General features: G+C 42.4%; 1 protein-coding gene across 1 annotated transcript in view; it reads left to right on the top strand.

Moving 5' to 3' along the window:
* The window catches only part of kcnh5b (potassium voltage-gated channel, subfamily H (eag-related), member 5b), a 236,730-nt gene that overhangs the window by 7,756 nt on the left and 206,224 nt on the right, over window positions 1-22,750 (top strand). The window contains exon 2 of the mRNA XM_067991044.1: window positions 17,280-17,403. Within this exon, the coding sequence (XP_067847145.1) occupies window positions 17,280-17,403 (124 nt within the window). The remainder of the gene's footprint in view (window positions 1-17,279; window positions 17,404-22,750) is intronic.

Raw genomic sequence — 22,750 nt, 5'->3', positions numbered from 1 at the left:
CAACCACCTGACAACTTACATAGAATTACATGGAATGTACAGCATAGCAACAGGCCTTTCAGCCCAACAGATTCATGCCAGTGTTTATACTCCACACGAGCCTTCTCCCACCCTTCTTCATCCAACCCCATCAACATATCCCTCTGTTCCTTTCTCCCACATGTGTTTATCTAGCTTCCCCTTAAATGCATCCATACCAGCCGCCTCAACTAACCCTTATGGTAGCAAGTTCCACATTCTTACCAATCTTTGGGTAAAGAAGTTTCTCCTGAATTCTCTATTGGATTTATTAGTGATTATCTTATATTTATGGCCCCTAGTTCTGGTCTCCCCTGCAAATGGAAACATCTTCTCTATGCCTACCCTATCAAACCCTTTCATAATCTTAAAGGCCTCTATCTGATAACCACTCAGTCTTCTCTTTTCTAGAGAAAAAAGCCCCAGCCTATTCAATCTTTCCTGCTAGGTATAATCTCTTAGTTCCGGTGTCATCCGAGTAAATCTTTTTTGCACCTTCTCCAGTGCCTCTATATCCTTTTTATAATATGGAGACCAGAACTGTTCACAATATTCCAAGTGTGGTCTAACCAAGTTTCTGTACAAGTTTATCATAACTTTTATGTTTTTCAATCCTATCTGTCTAGAAACAGTGCTTTGATTGCTTTTTTTATGGCCTTATTAACCTCCGTACCTACTTTTAGTGATTTGTGTATCTGTACCCCCATATCCCTCTGCTCCTCTACCCCATTTAGACTCTTATTTTCAAAGCAGTATGTGGCCTCCTTATTCTCCCTACCAAAATGTACCACCTCACACTTATCTGTATTGAAATTCATTTGCCAGTTACACGCCCAATCTGTAAGTTTATTAATGTCTTCCTGTGTATTCCTCCTCAGTATTAACTATAACTAATTTGGTGTCATCATTGTCACTTCCTAAATGCGCCAGAGGATTTTGTTATTTCACACTCTCAGAATTTTTATGAAACATTCTTGTTAAATACTATAACCTTTTCCAATGTGAACATTTGTAAACTAAATAAATTAATTTTCAGATCAAAATACTGTATCTGCATTAAAAATCTGTAATTCAATGATCTTCTTAAATCAGTTTAGCTAAAGTGTTGATAATGCTGTAAGGCTGCATTTATACAAGGTGGTTTTACAATGATATTAAGAAGTTGCAGTGTAAATCTGGACTAAAAGAGTGACCTGATGCTGTGGTGAAGTGGAGTAAGACTCCTTTCTTCCGTAGAGTCTCTCGCTTTCCACCAACACTTCAGATGTGGTGTGAATGCAGCCTAAATCATAGAATCATAGAGAGTAATGGCACAGATGGAGGCCATTTGGCCCATCGTCTCCCTGCCGGCCGAAAACGAGCGAACCAGCTTAATCCCACTTTCCAGCACTTGGTTCGTAGCCCTGTAGGTTACGGCACTACGAGTGCACATCCAACTACTTTCTAAATGAAATGAGGATTTCTGCCTCTACTACCCTTTCAGGCAGTGAGTTCCAGATCCCCACCACCCTCTGGGTGAAAAAAATTCTCCTCAGCTCCCCTCTAATCCTTCTACCAATTACTTTAAATCTATGCCCCCTGGTCACTGACCCCACTGCTAAGGGAAATAGGTCCTCCCTATCCACTAGGCCCTCATAATTTTATACACCTCAATTAAATCTCCCCTCAGCCTCCTTTATTCCAAAGAAAACAACCCCAGCCTATCCAATCTTTTCTCATAGATAAAACTTTCCAGCCCTGGTAAAATCCTCTCTAGTACAATCACATCTTTCCTGTAATGTGGTGAGCAGAACTGTATGCAGTACTCAAGCTGTGGCCTAACTAGTGTTTCATACAGTTCTAGCATAACCTCCCTGCTCTTATATTCTATGCCTCGGCTAATAAAGGAAAGTATCCCATATGCCTTCTTAACTACCTTATCTACCTTCAGGGATCTGTGGACATGCACTCCAAGGTTCCTCTGTTCCTCTACACCTCTCTGTATCCTCCCATTTATTGTGTATTCCCCTGCCTTGTTTGCCCTCCCCAAATGCATTACCTCACATTTCTACAGATTGAATTCCATTTACCACTTTTCTGCCCACCTGTCAAGCCCATAGATATTCTCCTGCAGTCTATAGCTTTCCTCCTCACTATTCTTGTATTATCTGCAAACTTCTTGATCGTGCCCCCTACATTCAAGTCCAAATCATTAATATATTCTACAAAGAGCAAGGAACCTAGTACTGAGCCCTGCGCAACGCCACTGGAAACGGCATTCCAGTCACAAAAACACCCGTCGACCATTACCCTTTGCTTTCTGCCACTGAGCCAATTTTGGAACCAACTTGCCACTTTCCCTTGGATCCCATGGGCTTTTACTTTTTTGACCAGTCTGCCATGTAGAACCTTGTCAAAAGCCTTGCTAAAATCCATGTAGATTACATCAAACACGTTACCCTCACCGACCCTCTTTGTTACTTCCTCAAAAAACTCAATCAAGTTAGTGAGACACAACCTTCCCATAACAAATCCATGCTGATTGTCCTTGATTAACCCATGCCTTTCTAAATGATGATTTATGCTGTCCCTCAGAATTAATTCTAATAATTTGCCCACCACCAAGGTTAGACTGTAATTACTCAGTCTATCCCTTTCTCCCTTTTAAAACAACGGTACAATGTTAGCAGTCCTTCAATCCTTGCAGGGCTACAGACCGGGTGCTGGAAGGTGGGATTAGAATGGGCACCTGGTTGTTCTTCGAGCTGGCGCGGACACAATGGGCCGAATGGTCCCCTTCTGTGCTGTATCTTTTCTATGGTTCTATGGTTCTATGGCACCATGCCTGTAGCCAGGGACGTTTGGAAAATGATGGTCAGAGCCTCCGCTATTTCCTGGGATACATTTCATCTGGGCCCGGCGATTTATTTACTTTCAAAGATGCTAAACCTCTTAATACTTCCTCTCTCGCTATGTTTATCCCATCTAATTTCACACTCCTCCTCCTTAACCATAATCTCTGCTATTTTTCTCTCTGTTACTTTTCCAATAAAATAACATTCTTGTGTGCATTTTTATTTAATCAGTGAAATTCCTAATGCTGTAATCTGTTCAATTCTACATTAATGATTGCTTTGATCTTCTGGTTTTCACTCAATTGCTGAATGAAATTTTTAGACAGTCTTTGTAATTCAAACAAAGGAGATGGTTTGTAAATAGCAGTTATTGTACGATGTAATGACAACTAGTTAAAAAATTCACCAAATGTTCGTCATAGCAGAAGAAATGCAAAACATTAAAACATTTGCAATTTAGTCCATATTCTACAGTGCATTGATTTAAAGAAAACAGCTTATGAATCAAATTATACTGAAGTGCAGTATGTGCTTTGTGCTAGTTTTCCTGCAAGAGGAAAGTGAGTATGTGAAGCAAGCATTGAACATGACAGTTCTATTTCTGTTAGCTCCGTACTCACAGAATTCTCAAAGCATCTCATGTATCTTTGATTAGAGATCTAGGCTAATTATGGCAAAATGTATTCTATTTTGCATCACTGTAAAATTAGTGACTCAGGTGTCAGTTCAATGTCTAACATGCACATTTTTTTCAGAGAAGTGAAACAACTTCAGCAGGTAGTTTCATTTCGCTCTGGTTTTGCACTGGATGGATTATGACTCAAGTCTATTGCAAAGTCATTTTTAAAAAAAGCGTCCAGGCAGTCTGTTGAACAGTCTGGACATGTTATGAACTTAAGTTTGTAAAAACCGCCTAACTATGAAATATACATTTATAATGGTTTTTAAAATTCACCATTCAATAATGGATTGTTGGGAATGTGTTACAATGGTGTATGTACTCCTGAGTTGTTACCTAAATCAGCACATAGCATATCTACACAAATTCATATCTAGTGAGAGACAACATAGATACAAAAAGACTGCCTACGAGTATTTCAACATGGACATATAGCAGAGGAAAACATCCTAAATTGCAAGAAAGAACCTGGTATCATAATTAAAATTCACCAAGATAATAAGTCATATTAAAAAACATCAATGAGTCAAGTTGTAGAAAAATAATAAATTGGGCCCAATTTTCTCATTTTAAATTAAACGCTATTTTGTGTGATTATCTGTAGAGCATTCAATCTTTCAGAATTGAAATTCCTTTCAATTCATTAATGAAAAGAAGCATTGAGGAAAGGATGTCCACTGAAGTGGATGTGCTGCTCTAATTCCCTAGTGATGACACTTTTATGGTGTATACACAGAAAATTGATTTAGAATTACTTAGCAATAATAGCGTTCTCCAAGGTTAGGAGATCAATGACGAATTTCATTAAGAAATTAAGGGTAAGGACACTTTAGATATTTAGCCAAATTTTCATGTAAAAGATGGTGATTTCAGTGTGAAATCTCCTGAAACCCTGAACATGGGAAACTTAGATTGAATTGGTAGAGCTGAGCCCATGCTGATCGTGCACAAACACTTACATGATTAATCAATAATCAAATAAAATAATGCTCTGAGCTTTGTGTCAAAATTAACACTTTAGGAGCAGTCATGCTCTACTTTTAAAAGAGATTGGACTGCGTTTACTCTTTGTCTGGCAGAGAAAGGAAGAGGTTTAGGTAGATAAGCTGCAAGACATCATATCTATATTGTATCAAAAGCAAAATACTGCAGATTCTGGAAATCTGAAATAAAAGCAGAAAATGCTGGATATTATCAGCAGGTCAGGCAGCATCTGTTTCTCTCTCCACAGATGCTGCCTGACCTGCTGAGTATTTCCAGCATTTTCTATTTTTATCATACATTCATAGAAAATTTACGGCACAGAAGGAGGCCATTCAGCCCATTGTGTCCGCGCCGGCCGAAAATGAGCCACCCAGCCTAATCCCACTTTCTAGCACTTCGTCTGTAGCCCTGTAGGTCACAGCACTTCAGGTGCACATCCAGGTACTTTTTAAATAAGTTGAGGGTTTCTGCCTCTACCACCCTTTCAGGCAGTGAGTTCCAGACCCTCACCATCCTCTGGGTGAAAAAAATTTTCCTCAGCTCCCCTCTTATCCTTCTACCAATCACTTTAAATCCATGCCCCCTGGTCACTGACCTCTCTGCTAAGGGAAATAGGTCCTTCCTATTCACTCTATCTAGGCCCCTCATAATTTTGTACAGCTCAATTAAATCACCATTCAGCCTCCTCTGTTCCAAGGAAAACAACCCCAGCCTATCCAATCTTTCCTCATAGCTAAAATTCTCCAATCCTGGCAACATTCTTGTAAATCTCCTGTGTACTTTCTCTAGTGCAATCACATCTTTCCTGTAATGTGGTGACCAGAACTGTACGCAGTACTTAAGCTATGGCCTAACTGGTATTTTATACAGTTCCAGCATAACCTTCCTGCTCTTATATTCTATGCCTCGGCTAATAAAGGAAAGTATTCCATATGCCTTCTTAACCACCTTATCTATCTGTCCTGCTACCTTCAGGGATCTGTGGACATGCACTCCAAGGTCCCTCACTTCCTCTACACCTCTCAGTACCCTCCCATTTATTGTGTATTCCCTTGCCTTGTTTGCTCTCCCCAAATGCATTACCTCACATTTCTCTGGATTGAAATCCATTTGCCACTTTTCTGCCCACCTGACTAGTCCATTTATATTTTCCTGCAGTTTTATCTATATTGTGTTCTGTTCTGCAACCCATGGCTGTACCATGATCCAATATACAAGTGAGCATCCTTCTGAAATTTTACAGGACAATAGTTAAGCTTTAGTTAAGGCAGATATAATCAATAAAACCAGATTTTACATTTTCACACTCAAGTCATAGTTCATTGCATTTATAAAGACATGAAGAGGCTAGGTTTGTGATTGTATGTTTGTGTGCATACTGCTGCATCGTGCATAATGCACAACATCCTTGTTGAATTAAGTGGCTTTTTAGTGAAAGAACATTTTTGCAAGAGAAGTCCTAACATCTAAAGTGTACAGCAGATCTGTATGACTTTGATGGAGGACCAGTGATTATGTTGGTGAACGGTAGCATTATTATGTAGAAGTTTAAAATGATTATTTAAAGAACTAGCTCTGTTTGCATTTTGTTTAGTCAAAAAAGTCGTTTATGTTAATTGAAAATTGATGTGAATCGCAAAGTACTTTGCACTGTTTACATTGCATGTAATGGGGGTGATTTTCAACTGCCACCCACTCCTTAATGCTAGACAACAGGGTGAATGGCAGCTGAAAGTTGAAAACATTTCCCACCCATTGACCATCCAAAGTCTGAATGACATGATTTTCAGATGGGTCTCGAAATGGACGGCTAGCATCCCACCCTAAACAGGTAGGAGCCTAATTAAAATATTTAAATCGGGACCCTACACTGGTTGTGGGACCCCAACGCCATTTTTGTGTACCAATGGCACTAGGTCCATGCTGGGTGCTCAGTGCCCCTCACGCCCTACTCCAGATTACCCCCCCCCCACCACCGCTTCCCCCTCCCAGTGGTGAGCTGCATGTGCGTGCTTGCTGAGAGCTGGCAGTTCACCCAAAATATTTAGTGAGGCCTGACCATGGATATGGTTCAGACTTTTCGATGGAGCTATCGGATGGGTGCAGCGCATGCCCCACCCACCTGATGTGCATGCCAGTTGAAAATCACTCCCAATGCATTTTGGATCAAATATGTGTCTGTATATATAGGTATTGTATTTTGAACTAAAACGTGGTAAATTCTGAGGAGAATCTGTATTTTGTAAGAAAATGTTTAATTGAATTTGTTAAAGATTTTAGCAGTGTTGTTTTAGATTATAATATACAGATATCTGCTCCTAACCTTCCCCCATGTGTTTGTTAAGTAATGTCATGTAGAATCGTAGAAATTTTAGCACAGAAGGAAATCATTACGTCCATTGTACCTGTGCCAGTGCTGGCTCCACATTGAAGCTATCTCCTGTAATCTCATTTCCTTGCTCTTACCCCATATCCTTTCGATATTTTTCTTTTCAAGTGTTAATAAAATTATCTTTTAATTGCTGTGACTGACTGCTTCAACAGTGACTCATGGTGAAGCATTCCATATTCTAGTAACCTATTTCATGAAAAAATTCTTCTAACCTCCGCTTTATGTTTTTGGTACTAATCCTAAATTTTTGCCTTATTATTATGGATTCACTGACCAGTGGAAATAATCTTTTACAATTTACCCTCGCAAACCTTTTCAGAACTTTAAACGCTTCTGTTAGATCCTCCATTAACCTTTTCTGCTCTAATAAATAGTCTAGATTTTCAAGTCTCTCATCATAACTACGTTTGGGTGGGAAAAGAAAATACAAATTTTAATAGATATTCTCTCATCCCTTTTATGATCCTAGTAAATCAACATTACACCTTCTCCGTCACGCCAATATCCTTTCTTAATGGAGGTTCCCAAAACTGCACATAGCACTCCACTGTAGATCAATGTCTTGTACAAATTCATTATCACCTTCTTACGTTAGTATGCAATGCCCCTATCCAAAACCCAAAATCCCATTTGCCCTTTTGTGGCTTTTTCCATCTACAAATCTGCTTTTAAAGATCTCTGTATGTGCATTCCTAGATCTCCCTGTTCCTCTACTCCATTGAGAGTTTTACCATCTATGTTATATTTCCATTCTCCACTTCACGTTTATCTATGTTGAATTGCATCTGACACGTATTTGCCCATGCCTAACGTATCTATGGCCTCCTGGAGACTCCTGCATTTTTCCTCGGTTTGCTATGTTCAATAATTAGATGTTAGAGCAAATTTTGATATTATCCCTTCTATGCCCATGTCCAAATCATTTATGTATATGGAGAACAAATAGATACCAATAAAGAAATCTTGGCTAGAATTTGAGAAACATCCATTTATCCTAATCTCTGCTTTCTGTCCTTCAGCCATTCCTCTATTCCTTAGTCTTATTACTTTCAGATCCTATATTACTATCACCCCTGTTCCTTTTGTATCTACAGCATGCCAGTTTACTGCACTTATTAACCCCAGTATATGACAACAAGAAAAATTGAAAGGAAACATTATTTAGAAAGTTAAAAAAACTGTATAACGAATAGCAAGTAGCTAGAAGAGAGGTTCCAATTAAGCCATGTGGTTCTGTAAATGTGTCAAAGTGTAACAGAGGGCGTTTTACAACATTATTAGACAATTTGACTGAATTGCTGTATTGTAAATCGCTGCCAGTCATCTATTAACCTGTTTATTTGTAGTCAAATATTAACTGTGTAATATTTGGAGTTCTTCTGTTATAAAGGCTTTATGTGCTGCATTGCTGCTTCGACCTTTATGCTGTGCTGTGCAGTCCAGGAGATTATAGAAAATAGCTTGTTATTTTTGTTTGCTTTAGGTAGATTTTACATAGGTAAAGCCTTTGATTTTGATTTTAGTTTCTTTGTGTAAGAAATGTGGTTTTTGAAAATTTCAATGAAGCCATACATAACTGAAAATTTGATATCAGACAGATTCTTGAGTCAGGAAAAATCTAATAGCTACAAGCTATCTCGTATGCAATATCCTTTTTTAAAAAAAACTGACATCACTTCTCGTTTGTGGCTGTGGAGCTACAAAGATTAGAGTATGTATGTAGAGGAGTAGAAAAGTTTGTGACATGATCACTGTTATTCAGTAATCTCTAAAGATGAAAGGCTTGAATTTATAAAGTGACTTACCATGTCTCTCAGGAATACCTCAAAAACATTTCGCACAATGAATTACTTCTACGACTGTTGTTATGTAGGAAAATGTTACAATTATTTCAGTGCACAATGACACCCCATTACAACAATAAGACATCACGGGGTTTAATTGGATAACCCCTGAAAACTGGCGCTGGGATTGTGGTGATGCAGGCAGCACGTTACATTCATGCTGCCTGCTGTTTTAAATAATTGCTGCGTGCAGCCAGCATTACCTTTGCTGTTGATTGGCTGCACGCATCAGCAGGGGGCCCCAATATCGCTAGTGGCTCATGCTTCTTAAAGGCAGCCTGCACCTCTTAAAGGGGAGGTGCATTGTGGCTGCAAGGAGTGGTGGGAATCGTTTCAAAACTGAATCTGTGCTGTGATACTTTGAAGAATGACTGCGCCTGGGAGACAGCGTGCACTAAAGTTCTCTGATGATGCACTGGAGGCCTTGGTGCAAGAGGTGAAGAGTAGGAGGGGCATCCTATATCTGCAGAGGGCGGGGGCAGGACGCTCTCCAGACATATGCTCAAGAGGCAGTAGGAGGAAGTAGCGGAGGAGGTAAATGACAGGAGCATAGCACCAAGAACATGGATGCAGTGCAGGAAGAAGTTCAATGATTTAACACGAGTTGTCAAGGTGAGTGCGTTCGAGCATATCGTACCAATTACGCCACTAGCCTCATCCACTGCTCATTTCACCACACACCCATCCCCCACCTACCAACAGTCTCTTTCAATCAGCACTCAACTGTTCAAATCATATTTTTTATCTCACCCTCACACACTTAGCACTGTTGCAAGCCTCACACACACAACTCACAGTTCACACACGCTGGAAGCTATTCAACCATGACAGCTGCATCATCCAAAGATCTTGCAGAACACTCACTGACACACTTCCCTCTTTCTTGCAGGAGAAGGTGGCACATAACAGGAGGCAGCAAGTGGCAGTGGCTCCATGGAACACGTGCCTGCTGTCTTCTCAGGATGACAGGATTCCTGCTCCCACCCCTGCCACTCTGCCAGTGCCTTTGTTGATGCCTGTCAGCCAGCCAGCCCACTCCCTGTAGATTATTGAAACTTGATCCAAGTATTGGAAACCTCCTAAAACACGCACAAATGCAACAGCAGCTAGAAGAAATAATGCAGCAACTAAACTGTAACTACTTCATCATCCCTTTAAATAGTGCTGTTGGGAGGTCCTTCATGCCATTTGTCATGTTCAGCTGAGCGAGGTTAAGGCAGTGCGTTGGATGGAGTGTGGAGTTCAAGATGGCGTCCTGCGCACTTCCCGTTGAAAGTGTGCGCGCGCATCTGGGACCCTATTTTCGAGGCTTAGTTATCTGCTTACCGCCTGGCCCAATTTCACCCCCCCGCCACATATTTTGTGTACAGCAGAAATGTTTGACATTTTATAGCCCACCTGGCTGCTGAATGTTTCCTTTTCTGTTCGTGTTCTTGGTCCTCTGCATAATGCCTGTCTTCACCCCATCTCCTATCTATCTAACCAATATCAGCATCAAAAGCTAAGTGGATAGATCTAAGGTGAAGGAGTAAAGAAAATTGCCTTGCACTTAAAAAAAAAAGCTTGCATTTAATGATGGTAGGATGGGGCTACATTCCAAAATTCAACTAACTCCAGAGGAGGACCAGACTGCATGATAAAGCCTTTGGTTTTCTTCTAAAGTCAGAATGATGTTGAGCAGCTGATATAGAGAGATGACATCCCAGCAAAGATGGCGGCGATTTTAGAAATAACTTTGGATGTTGATCACTGATTCACTAATTGCTGCTCTGGCAGGTGTTCTGACAAGGCCCATCTTTTTGCAATTCATGTGTGACTGTACCAAAATAGTCACGCGTCATTGTGAAACCTACAACCTGCTGTACCTGCTCTACAAATCCCACTGTGTTATAGAGCTGGGAGGCCTGGTAGTACACTTTGCATTCTACCTGCTCATGCTAGTCCTCCTCTACCACATTCAGTTCTAAGTTGCAATCCCCACAATGTGCAAAAAAACTTGAAGTTCCAGTTAAAACATACAGTAGCCCAACTTTAACTGAAGACTCTAGGTCATAGGAAGCAGCCTTTGCACCAACACTGTTTGTACAAGAGGGCTAGCAATGCATCATATAAGTGCTTCAGTGCTGTGGTGTCCAAACCCAACTTTGACTTAACAGAAATTTCAGTGTGTTTGGAAATGAGCGGTAAGTGAGGGCTAACCTGCATTCATGAAATTGTTATTTAGTAATCCTCAACTACTGCTGAGGTAACGCCTAACTAGAAGATAGCAATTTCTAAGCTAAAATCTTGCAATGCCAACGTTTCAGTGTTCATGTACTGAATGTTAAGAATAGTGAAGGGAGACATTTATGCTTATGTTAATGGAGTAGAAAGAAGATAGATGATGAAACCTACGCTAACCATTTGTGCAGGAAATCCTGGCAAAATGTACATTACTCAGTCATAACTAGTACTGAGAACATAATAAATAGGAGCAGGAGTAGGCCAGGTGGCCCCTTGAGCCTGCTCCACCATTCAATAAGATCATGGCTGATCGTCTACCTCAACTCCACTTTCCTGCCCAATCCTCATATTCCTTGATTCATTTAGTGTCCAACTATCCATCGATCTCAGTCTTGAATATACTCAATGATTCAGCATCCACAGCCATCCTGGGTAGAGAATTCCAAAGATTTACAACCATCTGAGTGAAGAAATTTTTCCTCATCTCAGCCCTAAATGGCCGACCCCTTATCTTGTGACTATGAGCCCTAGTTTTAGACTTTCCAGCCAGGGGAAACAACCTCTCAGCATCTACCCTGTCGAGCCCTCTAAGAATTGTATACATTTCAATGAGATCACCTCTCATTCTTCTAAACTCCAGAGAATATGGGCCCATTCTACCCAATCTCTCCTCATAAGACAACCCTCTCAACCCAGGAATCAATCTAGTGAACCTTCATTGCACCCCCTCTAAGGCAAGTATATCCTTCCTTAGGTAAGGAGACCAAAACTGTACACAGTACTCCAGGTATAGTCTTACCAGAGCCCTATATAATTGCAGCAAGACCTCCTTTCTCTTATACTCCAACCCCCATGCAAAAAAGGCTAACATACCATTTGCCTTCCTGATTGCTTGCTGTACCTGCATGTTAACTTTTCTGTGATTCATGTACGAGGACACCCAAATCCCTCTGAATACCAACATTTCTTTGTCACTCACCTTTTAAAAAATATTCTGCTTTTCTATTCTTTCTACCAAAGTGGATAATTTCACATTTCCCCACTTTATACTCCATCTGCCACCTTCTCGCCCACTCACTTAACCTGTTTATATCCCTTTGCAGTCTCTTTGCATCCTCCTCACAGCTTAATTTTTCACCTAGCTTTGTATCGTCAGCAAACTTGGATACATTACACTCTGTCCCCTCATCTAAGTCATTGATATATATTGGAAACAGCTAAGGCCCAAGCACCGATCCTTGCGGCACCCCATAGTTACAACCTGCCAACCTGAAAATGACTGTTTATTCCTATTCTCTGTTTTCTGTCCATTAACCAATCCTGAATCCATGCTAATATATTATTCCCAATCCTATGAACCCTAATCTTGCGTAACAACCTCTTGTGTGGCAACCTCTTATTGAATGCCTTTTGAAAATCCGAATACTCTACATCCACTGGTTCCTTACCTACCCTGCTAGATACACCCTCAAAAATTCTAATAGATTTGTCAAACATGATTTCCCTTAAATAAAACCGTGTTATGATGTTCTAAGTGCCCTGTTACTACTTCCTTATTAATAGATTCCAGCATTTTCCCTGCTGCTGATGTCAGGCTAACTGGGCTATAGTTCCTTGTTTGCTCTCTCTTTCTTTTCTTGAATAGCGGGGTTACTTTTGCTACCTTCCAATCCACGGGGACCATTCTAGAATCTGGGATATTCTGGAAGATCAAAACCAATGTATCCACTATATCTGTATCCACCTCTTTTAAAACCCTAGGATGTAGGCCATCAGGTCCAGGGGATTGGTCGGCTTTTAGGCCCATTAATTTCTCCAATACTTTGTCTTTATTAATCTTAATTACTTTAAGTAATTTAATTGCTTTCTCATTAGATCCTTGGTTCCTCACTATTTCCGGTATGTTTTTTGTGTCTTCTACCTTGGAGACAGATATAAAATATTTGTTTAACGTTTCTGTCATTTCCTTATTCCCCATTATAATTTCTCCTGTCCCTAACTCTAAGGGACCCACGTTTACTTTCACTAATCTCTTCCTTTTTACACACTTGTAGAAGCTCTTACAATCTGTTTTTATATTTCTTGCTAGTTTACTCTCATATTTAATTTTCTCCCTCTTTATCAATTTCTTGGTTATCCTTCACTGATTTCTAAAACCCTCCCAATCCTCAGGCTTACTATTCTTTTTGGCAACATTGTAAGCCTCTTCTTTTAATCTAATACTATCCTTAACTTCTTTGGTTAGCCACGGTTGGATTATTTTTCCCGTTGAGTTTTTATTCCTGAAGCAAATATATAATCGTCGAGAATTGTGAATGATTTCTTTAAATGTTCACCATTGCTTATCTACCATCATATCTTTTAATCTAATTTCCCAATCTACATTAGCCAACTCGCCCCTTGTACCTACGTAATTGGCTTTGTTTAAATTGAAGACCCTAGTTTCAAACTTAACTACATTACTCTCAAACTCAATATGAAATTCTATGATATGATCACTCTCCCTCAGCAGAACCTTATTCCTAGTTCTACTTAATGTCGTTGGTTCCCACGTGGACGATGACAACGGGATTCTCCCCCTCCTGCTTCAAGTTCTTCTCCAGCCGCAAGGTGTTGCCTTTAACCCTGGCACCAGGCAGGCAACTCAGCCTTCAGGACTCTTGGTCACGGCTGCATAGAATATTATCTATCCCCCTGACTATACCATTCCCTAACACTACCACATTCCTTTTCGCTCCCCCACTTGAATGGCCTCTTGTACCACAGTGCTGTGGTCAATTTACCCATCCTTCCTGCAGTCTTTGTTCTCATCCACACAGGTAGCAAGTACTGTGTACCTGTTGGACAAGGTCAAAGGCTAAGGCTCCTCCACCACTGCATCTGGGGTCCCCTTACCTACCTGACTCACGTCCTCCTGTCCCTGACCACTCACCACATATAAACCAAATCTAAACCACTACCTAAGCTAAGGGGTGTGACTGCCTCCTGGGTCAAAGTGTCCAGGTATCTCTCCCCCTCCTTGATGCATCACAATGTCTGCACCTTGGACTCCAGCTCAACAACTCTGAGCCAAAGTTCCTCGAGTTGCAGGCACTTACTGCAGATGTGGTGCCTGGGCTCACGCTGTTCTCCACAAACACCCACATGCTGCAGTTACAGTATATCACCTGCATCTCTATCTAACCTTGTTTTAATTATTTACTTAAAGTTTTTATGTAATTAATTCACTTGGTTTATTTTTAGTTATTTTTTTAAACAAATAAATTTATCTAGTTTAAGTTATTAATTTAATGAAGTATTAGCAAGTTATAGGTTCCGAGTTTAAACCACTCCCCCAGCTTAAAGAGCAAAAAAACATTATTACTCACCAACCAGTCATCAACCTGCTGTCCTCTGATGTCACTCTTTCAAACTTCTGCCTGTGTTAGAGTTGGTCTCAGCTTCATATCCCCCTCTGCTCTCAGTCACTGGTCCCACTCCTTTATGTCCCCGCTCTGCTCTCAGTCACTGGTCCCTCTCCTTTATGTCCCCGCTCTGCTCTCAGTCACTGGTCCCTCTCCTTTATGTCCCCGCTCTGCTCTCAGTCACTGGTCCCACTCCTTTATATCCCCACTCTGTTCTCAGTCACTGGTCCCTCTCCTTTATGTCCCCCTCTGCTCTCAGTCACTGGTCCCACTCCTTTATGTCCCCGCTCTGCTCTCAGTCACTGGTCCCTCTCCTTTATGTCCCCGCTCTGCTCTCAGTCACTGGTCCCACTCCTTTATGTCCCCGCTCTGCTCTCAGTCACTGGTCCCACTCCTTTATATCCCCACTCTGCTCTCGGTCACTGGTCCCACTCCTTTATATCCCCGCTCTGCTCTCGATCACTGGTCCCATTCCTTTATGTCCCCGCTCTGCTCTCGGTCACTGGTCCCACTCCTTTATGTCCCCGCTCTGCTGTCGGTCACTGGTCCTGCTCCTATATGTCCCCGCTCTGCTCTCAGTCACTGGTCCGGCTCCTTTATGTCCCCGCTCTGCTCTCGGTCACTGGTCCAGCTCCTTTATGTCCCCGCTGTGCTCTCGGTCACTGGTCCGGCTCCTTTATGTCCCCGCTCTGCTCTCGGTCACTGGTCCGGCTCCTTTATGTCCCCGCTCTGCTCTCGGTCACTGGTCCGGCTCCTTTATGTCCCCGCTGTGCTCTCAGTCACTGGTCCCTCTCCTTTATATCCCCGCTCTGCTCTCAGTCACTGGTCCCTCTCCTTTATATCCCCGCTCTGCTCTCCGTCACTGGTCCGGCTCCTTTATGTCCCCGCTCTGCTCTTGGTCACTGGTCCGGCTCCTTTATGTCCCCGCTGTGCTCTCAGTCACTGGTCCCTCTCCTTTATATCCCCGCTCTGCTCTCGGTCACTGGTCCCACTCCTTTATGTCCCCGCTCTACTCTCGGTCACTGGTCCCACTCCTTTATGTCCCCGCTGTGCTCTCAGTCACTGGTCCCTCTCCTTTATATCCCCGCTCTGCTCTCAGTCACTGGTCCCTCTCCTTTATATCCCCGCTCTGCTCTCCGTCACTGGTCCGGCTCCTTTATGTCCCTGCTCTGCTCTTGGTCACTGGTCCCACTCCTTTATGTCCCCACTCTGCTCTCGGTCACTGGTCTAGCTCTGCTGTCGGCCGCTCCTTCTGCTCTCAAGCCTCCGCTCCTGCTCCTTTTATCCCCAGTAACCACACTAAAAACACTACCCAGTGAACTAAATACTTACTGACTTACCCTTGGCGCTCCTTGCTTTGTTGTGATTCCTCGTGTGGCTCCCTTTTCGCTCTGCTCAGTCTTTGTCTATAGTGCTTTGGTTTAAATCACTCAGCACCTCCTTCCCCCTCTGCACCTAATTCCTACACTCACCAAATTCCCAGTTGAATGTCCTCACTCTGTTAGCGCTTCACTCCATTAGAGGTTCTCTCTTTGCCTTTCCCTATTCATTTATTGCTCATTTATTCAATCATTGATCCTGTGCCAGTAAAACTGAAAGAACTGATCACAAAAGGAATGATGTTGTTGTCAGTAAGCTAACACAAGTTATATAGATTTATTAGACAAACGATTGAACTCTGTTTGTCAATAGCTCGAGAATTGGCCGAATTCTTTGATAGTTTGGAAGGTATTGTGGACGGATATGGTTGGGCCAGTCATGGGTAGCAGAAAGCCATTTGTGTGGAGAGATATTTTGCTTCACTTTCCCAGGAGGTTCAGCTTTATATGTGATGCTAGGAGTTCTATAGTCAGGATGAAGAGAAGGGGTGAGTTGGGGATATCCCTATCTGGCCCCTTCTTGGAGGAGGAATGCAGAGGAGGTGCAGCTGCAAGGATTGAGAATGAGAGATGGGAGTAGAAGAATTTGATGCAGCTTCTGAAGGTGCCACCAAAGGTCACGGGGCAGATTTTCATCTTTACCGCCTCATTTTGATGGAAGGAAAATCAAGTGGGTTGTGTTACTGGCACATGATCCTCCCCGCCAGATTTTCCTCATTGTCTCTGCTCATACGATCCTTAACACCTAGACAGTAAAGACGAAAATCCACACCCATACTTCTGAGGCTAGGGGATAGAAAATCTCACATCATCTGGTCAAATGCCTTTTCCACATCTAGGAAGAGTACCAGGGCAAGAATGCTCGCTCATTGTTGCAGGAATACATAATATTGAAGTATTGGCAAGTGTTGTCACCTGAGCGAATTTATGGCTGACCCCTGTTTTAGTGGGTCTAACACAGGGCTCACAAAGCCTATCTACCACGCCAGTACTTAGTAGTGAATGTTAACGAGTGAATGAGCTTGGGAATACACAAAAGTTTGGGTTTAAAAACTAAGAAGTAATTTAATGTATTTCCCACGTGGTTAAACAATAACTCTTTGAGATTAGTTTTGAAGAAGAGCAAGAGAGTTCTCCTGTCCTGTCCAATATTTATCCCTCAACCAAATTATCTGGTCATTATCACATTGCTGTTTGTGAGACCTTGCTCTGCGCAAATTGGCTGCCATGTTTCCTACATTACAATAGTGACTACACTTGAAAAGTACTTATTTGGCTGTAAAGCGCTTTGGAAAGTTCTGAGTTTGTGAAAGGCAAAAAAAAGTAAGTCTTCCCTTTCTTAGTGCTGTCAGCGAGTTCATGAACGGATGAACAATAGCCAAATAAGAGAAAAGATTCTACATAATCTCTTGCTCTATATCTACAATACGTCTACATCCAAAGTGTAGCCAATCAAATGCAGTACTGAATGGCATAGCCTACTGCCCTATTTTAACTTGTGACTATTTGTTTACATTTACAGAGACAAGTTTCTTACTTGGAAATGCACAGATTGTAGACTGGCCTGTAGTTTACAGTAATGATGGATTTTGCAAGTTATCTGGATACCATCGGGCTGAAGTGATGCAGAAAAGCAGCACCTGCAGGTAAATGGAATGTTTACTTATGGCACAGTTGCACAGACACACTCAACAATGGAGTGTTGCTTTCCAGCCTTTAGCTCAGATAACTTTCTTTTAACGGAGGAGAGCTGATGGGATACATCCTGTGCTTTCAAATGATGTTGGCGAGGGGTGCTAAACCATAAGAGAGCAGAGCATGGAGATGGACTGAGAAAGAGAGATGTTCAAGGAGGATGGTCTGTATCAAAGGGAAGAGAGGGGTTGAGGAGGATGGACAGGGACAGTGAGCCATAGTCACACTTACATAGGATGTTGTATGTGACTTTGGTCAGTGTAGTCTCAGTGCTGTAGGTGGGTTGAAAGCCTTGATTGGAGGCTCTCATACAGTGTGTGTTGGGAACGTAATAGTGAGGTGGCACTAAATTCCAGGATATTACAGGGAGAAAGGAACATTTGGAGATGGCAGAGGTAATTTTCAACTGCACAACCTGGGCAGTAACCTGGCAGAACGGATCACTCACCCTTTATAGAACGGATCTGATTTTTGTTCCATTGATTTTAATGGAATGAAAATTGGGCGGGTTCTACAAAGAGCGGGCGATCCACTACACCAGATAACCGCCCAGGTGGCAAAGGTGGCGGAAGGGTTGAGACCAGGTTTTTTGAGGTGGGTGGGTGAGTGATGATGGCAATTTTCTAGGAGGTAGGAACTGTGCTGGAGGGTAGAGCAGGAATAATCTGTTGAGTGGACAGAAGGGGGATCAAGGGAGCAGAGAGTGGGCTTTGTAGATGAGGTAATCTTAATGAGGGCTGGGAGGGGGGCAGGTGGAGGAACAACTATGGAGTATGAGGGTGGAGGAGGCCAATTTGGGAAGAGTGCAGGGGAAGGGGCGGTAGTGGTAGAGGTGGTGAAGGGGAGGGTGTCACAGAAGGCAGAGGTAGCAGAACGGTTGCCTCAATTTTGAAGATAAATACATTTTGCTAAAGCTTGGAACAAAATGTAATTTTTTTTCAATAAAGAACAGATGCACACTGTTACATTTTTTATAGTTTATTTAATAGTATAAGATTTATTGAGTTTTGTTTTTACTGAATTGTTAACCAGAACAGTAATGTTCAGGCATGTTTCAGAATTAGGAAAGAAGCAGATTCACCAATTTAAACTTGAGAAACATATTAGCCCAGATTTTCCCACATCGGCGATTTTGGCGATGAATGGCATAAGTTATAAGGTACAGTCGCGAATTGCTGCCAAAATTTACTGGAAAACTGATCTGAATACACCACAGTGAGGACAGTGGTGAATCTGAAGTGATGCAGCCAATGGCCAATAAAGAGATTTAGTTTTACGGAAGAGAACCGATAACAGTGACCTCCATTTTTCTTCATATTGATGTGATTTTCCTTTTAAAAATCATGTATGCAGAATTATATTGAAGCAGAACCAGAATCTACAGGTTTACATTAGAAGTTGAATGAATTGATTGCCAGGTTAATTTTTTAAAGAAAAATGCTACTTTGCATTGTAATTTTCATTAAGCTGCTTTGCTTTTTAAAAGCGTGAAAAAAATTAGAAAGTTGGAATGATGATGCTTGCTGGGGCTGCATTTCATCTATTTGGTTTCGAGGTATTGAAATCTAAATTTAAAAACAATAGCAAGCTTATACAGACAGCCATTAAATGACGTTCCCTGAAGCTAGTTTTAGTTTGAACTCTAAAAGGGCGATAAACGTACACCAGTTGGTGAAACTGACTCCATTTCTGGATGTTTATTTTGACACAGAACACAATCTCACTTGAGTTTCAGTTATTTTGCTGAAACATCTTTCCTTGCTATGTTTTTGGCTCAGAGATCATTGTTATTTGTACTTTGAAAGAAACAAATTCTTTAGGAGCTCAAAATTATTTTCAGCATCGTTTAAAAGTAGAAGTCTGATTCAGTGAATACGTTATATCATGCTTCTGCCAGGCCACTTAGACCATTATTTTTAAGTTTAAGTAACAGCGGTGTGAAAATTGGCTTAAATATATAAAAATGACAATCACCATTGATTTGAATTTGGGGGTGGGGGGTGGGGTGGAGCCATGATAATTACCTTCTAAATGTTTAGGCGAGGGTAATGGCAGAGTGGCCCAAAACTCCCAGGAAAATAATTAATGGCATAAGTCACTTCCTCCATAATTTCCTCTTTCTTTCATGCCGTTCAAGGGTCCCGGTGGCATAGATGCGCCATTGCAATGGTGCAAGCTTCTAAAAATAAATGGCCAAAAAAAGATACCTGGTTGGAATCAGCATGGTACTTCTGCAGCTGTAGCCTTAGAGAGGCTAAAGTAAACTGGAATGAAAAGATTAAAAGCAATAATCCATTGCAGTGAATTGCATACTTAATGTGCAGTATTCTAGAATTAATTTAAATACCACATTAAAATTTATTGCTTCTGCTAAAACAATTCAAACACATAGCACATCTCACCAATGAACAATGTCCCGGGAATTCTTTCACTTGGGAGAGAATTCAAGGAAGAACATTGGCTTATTGCTTTTGGTGAGGCATAACTCTTTCAAATTTACTTTCCTCGTACGGCTCAGTGACTCTGTGATTAAACAACAGGATCATTCCTCTGTGATTGCAGAGTGTGATAATGGAGCTGTAGTCCTACCGGGAATGTGGTGAGTTACAATGTTGTTACCGTACGTCCAAGTTATGAACATAGCCTTAAAGATTCATTACTGAGGTTAAAACATAGATTGCCATAAAATGCGGGAATTGATTTTTTTTCATACTTTAGTGGTTACGAAGTTTAATTACCAATTATATGGAGGAAATACTTGTCCATATTATCAACTGCATGCGTAAGCTTTGAAAATTACTTTACAGATAGGCATGGATAATGGGCTGAATTTTCAAACCGAGCCGGGAAGGGGCGGGGGGCGGGGGGGGGGGGGGTCAAATTGAGGACAGGAAACCCATTAGTATGGGTTTCCCAGACGTCCTTATGATTTTGACATAAGGACGTTTTTTTTTCTGTCAGTTTCCCGTCCGATTGACAGGCTGGTCTCAGTCGGACAGGAGACCAGCCTGGGAGAGGACGTCTGCAGGTAAATCATTGTTTGTATGGATAGGGGGGCATAGGTTGGCATGGGTGGGTATAGGTTGGCACAGGGGTCATGAGTCATGGGGGGGTGTCGGAATCGGGGGGTCAATGCGGGGTCTGCGATCATTGAGGGGGGTCAGGAATCAGAGTGGGGGGAGGATCAGGGTCGGGGGGAGGATCGGGGATCAGGGAGTCCGCGATCGGGGGCGGGGGGGGGTTTTCACGATCGGGGGTCGGGTGTCCGCGATCGTTGGGGGGTCAGTGCAGGTAAACTTGTTGGGCCTGGCGAAAGCACTCCTGTTCCTCTGGGCCCACAAGCTGTGCCTTTCTAGGCACCAACCTGTTAGTCTCGGGCCTTCTCGCCTCCTTTCACGAGGTGTAAAACAGAAGGCCTGGGGATCCCGGCCCCCTGGGGTTGAAATGGGAAGTCCAGAAAAATGGAGGCCTGAAGCCTCCTTGAAACATTTTAAGGCCCGACCCGCCTCTGGGAGCAGGTTGGTCGCCCGGCCCTCTTCCCGCTCCGGTGAAAGCCGGAAATGGGCAGGTTGGGGGCAGATCTGAAATAGTGGAAATTTTCAATGGCCCCCGCCCCTAACCCACCTGTTTCTCACTTTTAAAATTGAGTCCAATGTCTCTGACCAGATTACTGATACTCAGTTACCTTTGTGACAGTTTATCCTCTGCAATCCCAATACCTTGGTTTTACATGTGTGAAAGAATATTTTGAGAATGAATCATCTGATGACTTGGCTCCATCCCAGGAGCAAGCTGCCAAAGTTGGAAGGTCACCTCAGTCATGTGAGCCTTTTGTAGCCAACCACCTCTCACAATACTGCCCTCAGGTTACACCTCGAAGAAGCACTAGAATAGGAGAAGGAAAGGTACATTTAGACATGCAGGGAAAGTATGGTGTCAGGAAAGAGTAGATTGGGTTCTGTTCACTTTGAAATTTGTTGTATTAAAGGAGAGTGTTCCATTATTCATAGAGGTTAGAATCATAAGGAAAGGGTGCACTTATTTTGTGCTAACTTATTCAATTGGGTGATGATTACTGGCAAGGTCTTATAGGACAGAGGTCTGACGTGTTGTAGTGTTCTAGGATGGATACTGGACTGAGGGATTACTCCTTCATTTGAAGGTAGGGGAGAAAGAGTTATGGCAGTGGTGACAAAGTTGGAATTTAGGGTGGAATTTTAACACACGCCACCTGGCAGGAATGGTGTGGGGGGGCCTTTAAAATGGAGCTTGCAGTCTTACAGCCCCATTTCCGCTGGCCACCATTTTAACTGCTCACTGCGGTTCAGTGGCTGAGGAGCCCGCCGGAAGCAGGTGGGGACCTCATAAATTTCTGCAAATCGTGATCCCATTATGTCAAAGTACAGTAGTGTAGTGGTTATATTACTGGACTAGTAATCCAGAGGCCTCAACTAATCATCCAGTAGAACGTGAGTTCAAATCCTACCATGACAGTTTGAGAATTTGGATTCAGTTTTAAACATCTGGAAATAAAAAGCTGGTATCAGCAAAAGTGACCCTGAAGCTGTTGGATTGCAGTTAAAATCGCAACTCGTTCACCAATGTCCATTAGGGAAGGAAACCTGTCATCCTTACCTGGTTTGGCCTATATGTGACTCCAGTCCCACACCAATGTGGTTGTCTCTTAACTGCCCTCTGAAGTAGCCTAGCAAGCCACTCAGTTCAGAGTAACTAGGGATGGGTAATAAATGCCGGCCTTGCCAGTGATGCCCAGACCCCGTGAATGATTTTAAAAATGTGACTGTGATTGCATTTTAAAACTCGGGCCAGAGCGGGGAAGCTGCCGTAGCTTTCCCACCAGATGTAGGCAGTTCAGCAACTGTCGGGAAGACAAAGAGACTCTCCAAGGTAAATGGAAAACTTTCATTTGTGGGGCCAGGAGGAGCAGGACTGCTCCTTTTGCCCCTCAAGGAGAATCGCAGCCTCCCCTACCCAGAACTCCCTCCTTCTCCCTCACGAGACCCTTCTGAAACCCCATCCCCATGATATACCTGCTTGCCGGCCAGCCTTCCTCTAGTGCCATCTGACAGCTTCTGTCTACCTGGACTTTCGTTCCTGGCTGCCAGCCAGCTGCTGCTTTCCACTCATTTTGGGTGGACAGCTGACTGCAGCATGCAGATGAAGCCCGGAAGTTAAAATACCCTGGGGCCTGAAATCTGGGCCTGCAAGTGCGTTTTGCACTTGCCCCCTTCCCCCGCCCACTTTAAAGCTGCTGCGATTTAAAATTGACAACAGTGT

Source organism: Heptranchias perlo, chromosome 10 (assembly GCF_035084215.1).
Source record: "Heptranchias perlo isolate sHepPer1 chromosome 10, sHepPer1.hap1, whole genome shotgun sequence".
Taxonomy (NCBI): domain Eukaryota; kingdom Metazoa; phylum Chordata; class Chondrichthyes; order Hexanchiformes; family Hexanchidae; genus Heptranchias; species Heptranchias perlo.
Note: the sequence above shows the minus strand (reverse complement) of the source record. Positions and strands in the feature narration are given on the sequence as shown.